The sequence below is a fragment of the Sinocyclocheilus rhinocerous genome, unplaced genomic scaffold (genome assembly GCF_001515625.1).
Source record: "Sinocyclocheilus rhinocerous isolate Xijiao unplaced genomic scaffold, SAMN03320098_v1.1 scaffold72, whole genome shotgun sequence".
Classification (NCBI taxonomy): Eukaryota; Metazoa; Chordata; class Actinopteri; order Cypriniformes; family Cyprinidae; genus Sinocyclocheilus; species Sinocyclocheilus rhinocerous.
The window spans coordinates 4,349,261-4,353,330 of record NW_015628351.1 but is presented as its reverse complement, the minus strand read 5'-3'; the positions used below and the strand labels follow the sequence as shown (position 1 = coordinate 4,353,330).

General features: G+C 37.0%; 1 protein-coding gene across 1 annotated transcript in view; it reads right to left on the bottom strand.

Annotated features, from left to right (window-relative positions):
* LOC107737629 (brefeldin A-inhibited guanine nucleotide-exchange protein 2-like) overlaps positions 1–4,070 on the bottom strand; it is a 29,887-nt gene that overhangs the window by 9,250 nt on the left and 16,567 nt on the right. Inside the window, exons 25-30 of the mRNA XM_016549196.1 lie at positions 2,426–2,595; positions 2,151–2,302; positions 1,096–1,268; positions 838–998; positions 625–755; positions 415–544 (exon numbers count right to left, since the gene is read on the bottom strand). Coding sequence (XP_016404682.1) covers positions 415–544; positions 625–755; positions 838–998; positions 1,096–1,268; positions 2,151–2,302; positions 2,426–2,595 — 917 coding nt within the window. The remainder of the gene's footprint in view (positions 1–414; positions 545–624; positions 756–837; positions 999–1,095; positions 1,269–2,150; positions 2,303–2,425; positions 2,596–4,070) is intronic.

The following is a 4,070-nucleotide window of genomic DNA, read 5'->3' as shown; positions in this document are numbered from 1 at the left end:
GTTGTTATTAATAGTGAATAAATCTAAAGCTTTTGAGACTATTATTTTGTGTTATTTCATTTGTCGTTAAGGGGGGGGGGTGCCCTTTTTCAGTTTCAGCACATGCCCCTCAAAAGGTCTGTGCACGGCCCTGCTAGTAGGCATGTTAGTGAAGCATAATAATAGAAGCATAAAAAAAATGAAGTAATAATCTTTGATTATTACTTCAGATCGCTCAGTTTGAAGGTTGCATGCACAAAATAATGTGACAATATCGGTAACATTTTGTCCTGCTATTAGTGGGAAAAAGTGGTCTGTTATTGGACAAGCTGAAGTATTTTGAATACAGTTGAGCTACTATCACATTATTGAAAATGTAGATAGGTTAGCAGCGTTGCTAAAGTTGGTAGAATTAAAGTTGTGATTGATACTCACTTCAGTTTGCTGCTCAGGGAGCTTCATGTTGTCGAATATTCGGAAGATGATCCGAAAGAGGTCATGCCACCAGTGCTTTTCAAAGGTGTGTCCGTAACTCTTCATGATCTCAAACATGACAGTCAGACCCCTGCATGACACAAGCCCTCTCAGAATAAGCTCCAAACATCCACATAGTTTCTTTGTATGGAAGTGAAGATGGGGACCCACCTGGTCCTGACGTCTAGTTTGCAGCGGTTGATGATGCAGGAAAGCTCAAACAGGATGGGGAACCAGCCTCGCACCCAAACGCGGTCACCAGGGGCCACATTCATGTCATCACTAGTGTATTCCCTCAGTGCCTGGAAAGGGGAAGAGTGACTAAAATGTCATTTTTGAAGCTCAGTTGTCATGAGTAACAAAGGCTGAGGTGACAGCACTCACCTGCGGCCTGTCAGACACGTATTTAGCGCAGTGGCGGATGAGACGAATGGCTTCCATACTGGTGTCAGGAAATGCAGCGTTACACACAAACTCTGACAAACACTTGACTGCGTCCTGGAAAGAGTCGATGGCTGCGGCAAAATGCTGCTGAAATGTATTCACTGTGAGGAAAAAGAAAGGATAGACATGAGAATGATGTTTTGTTTTTAAATGTTCAAGATGAAAGTTTTAAAATAGTGTGAATTTTACGGTACTTACTAACAATATGTCCTGTGGTTTGAAACGCGAGGTCCACAATGTTCTCATCATGATCTGATGCTGCTTGATGGAACACAGAGAAGATGTTCTTCCAGCCAGAGCGAATATTAGCAGCCTGGGAGTTCACCATCTGGGCCACACATCGTATCACCATGTCCCTGATAGTGGGTGACCTTTAAAATAGATGAAGTTATTGTATTAGTAACTGAAATGCATGGCTTCAAAATTAAAAAAATATGCTAAAATAATGACTTCTGACAGATTTCCTGAATACTTCACCCATAGGACAAACTGATAGTTCTGCCCCAAACTTGCTGTTGAATAAGCTAATGTTGCTGGTTTTAATGGCACCACAGAGCCAGTGGTAGGCAAAGGCTGTGATTTATTTAAATAAATATATGCACTGTGTTAGGGCTGTCAGCGGTTTTCCATCAAAATAAAAGTTTGATGGTTTAACATTTGAAAATGAAATTTATGAATTTTAAAAAATTTATATTAAATACGTTTTGAATATTTGAATAATAGTAATTTCATATTAGTTTTAATGTAAATGTAATATTGTAAAATAATTATATTTTTCTTAAATATTCACGTTTTCATTTATAGTGAAATATTACAATAATATATTTTAAGTTGTTATTTTTGTAATTTTTCTATTTCTATTTAATAATAATAATAATAATAATAATTGATATGCCATATTGATATATAATTACAACATTTTGGCCAAACTGTCAATCTAGCACAGCAAACCTGTCATTTTTTTTAAAATCGCACTTTAAAATCACAATCTCAACTTTTATCAGGAGATTCGCAATAAGATTTTTCCCCCCAAATCATGTAGCTCCAGTGAGTGTTTTTTAGGAAAACAACCTGCAAATGGCCTACTTATAGTTCTTGTTGCATAATAAGTTGGGATAACAAAATATTTTACCTCTGAATATTACACGTTTCTCCTCAAGTGTTTAAAGTTAACATGTTTCATCATGATGCATCAGATTGCATCATTTCTTTATCTCTCCAACCGTTCACATTTCTAACTCCCCTCTCCTCACCTATTCTTCTTCACGATGTGTTCAAATGGCCTTAAAAAGTCCTTCTGGAAGCGGAAATTGGCCAGTTCTCCTTTCTCCAGAAACTTCATAGAGAGTTGTCTCAGGGAGTCCACAGCAAAGATGGCCACATCCTCATTAGGATTACAACCCACCTGCCAAATCAGAAATCAAACACAATCAGACTTTCTTAAATCTGGAAAAAACATTTCACTGGCAGCTTGAAGGTGCGGTCACATTAGCAAAATTTGACTGCACCTTTAGGTAAGGCTACAGACCTTGTTGAAGTGATCTCCGATGACCTGCCAAATGCGTGACCACTGCAAACGGATGCGGTTCATGTTGTAGTAGGAGATCTCCACTATCTTCTGCAGACTGAACATGCGCGGCTGGTGAGCAGAAGCCAGCTCGTCCATGGACACCGCACAGAGCCAACGCACAAAGTCCACTGGGGATGGAGCAGAGTTTACAATTAACACAAATCTCAGAGACATTTTGCCCCCAAATACATTATCTACACATCCACTGTCTACTGGCAGAACACATTCGTTTAGAGCAGAACAGAGTATCTGTGTGAAAGTAAATCAACGTGGGCTGGAAGAGTGAGTCAGTCCTGAGAGCCATTTTGTGTGGCAGTCACCTAATGGTTTAATACATAAAATAACCATATAAACTGCATCCACCCAAAGAGTCTGCAACAGATCATTTTCAGCCATTCATACACCTACAACCAAACATGCAGCAATTATTATAGAAATATTACAGAAAAAGTCTAATAGCTCATGTTTTTGCTAACATTGTGAGCTGTGATATCTTTGCAAATTCTTACATCATTTCTGAATCAAAAAGGCCAAATGTCTTTCATCAAAGAGAAGCTCCATCATGGAACTATGTTTGTATGTATTACACAGATTAGGGAAGTTTATGAAATTTGTGACTTCTGAGTCATGGAAGCAGGTAATTTCAATATCATGCACAAATTGAGTGTAAATGTCACTTAAAACATTACCTGAAGGTCAACGTGAAATTAAAGTGGACAATTCTTTATTTATTAATGGAATATTGACGTTTTTATCATAAATGGTTTATTAAATTATTTATTTAATTATGTGCCTACATAATCTTTAATCAAAGACCCTGTCAACGAATCAATAATTTCCTAATGAACATATAAAGTTACACTCTACATTTTTTTCTCATTTAATATGCAGTTCACCTGGATATATGTCACAATAGGGGAGAAAATATGATCACAATTTCAGTTTCCAGATGATTTGAACCCTCCGGAAAGCTTACCAGCTTGGTTGTCTATGGCAAATCAAAACAATCCCAATCCCAAAACTAGACCCTATCACATATCAAAATCATATCAAAACTTAAAATATGCCACTCCCATACCTAAAATACATACTTTACAGTCACTGTTATGCATTATACACAATTTTTACTTTAAAAATCACTATATAGTAGTCATCAAACACACATCTGTTTTCATAAAGGAGATAAACCAGAGCCCCTCCCTCAAATACCCATAAACTAGCATAGTTTTATTATTGGTTAAAAATAAAATAAATGCAATCATTTCAGCCAAATAAAATAAAAAAACTGTGGACTTGGCAACCCTGTTTAACAGAGATCCAGAAGCAATACAGACAGAACAACCCCACAGCCCACACCTTGTAAGTCACTTCCTTATGATGTAATGGACCAAATGAATGAATCTCAGACCATAAGAACAAACCCAAGCTATGGTGAAAAGGGTAATAGCATGGAACGCCCACTTACACAATAAAAACATAAAACTGATTTTCCATTGCTCATAGAGCTAATAATGATATGTTAAGAATGCAGCCGTTCCTGTTAATTTCTTGCTAAATACAAAAAAAAAAAAAAAAAAAGGACACACTGACTCAAGTTTACCCG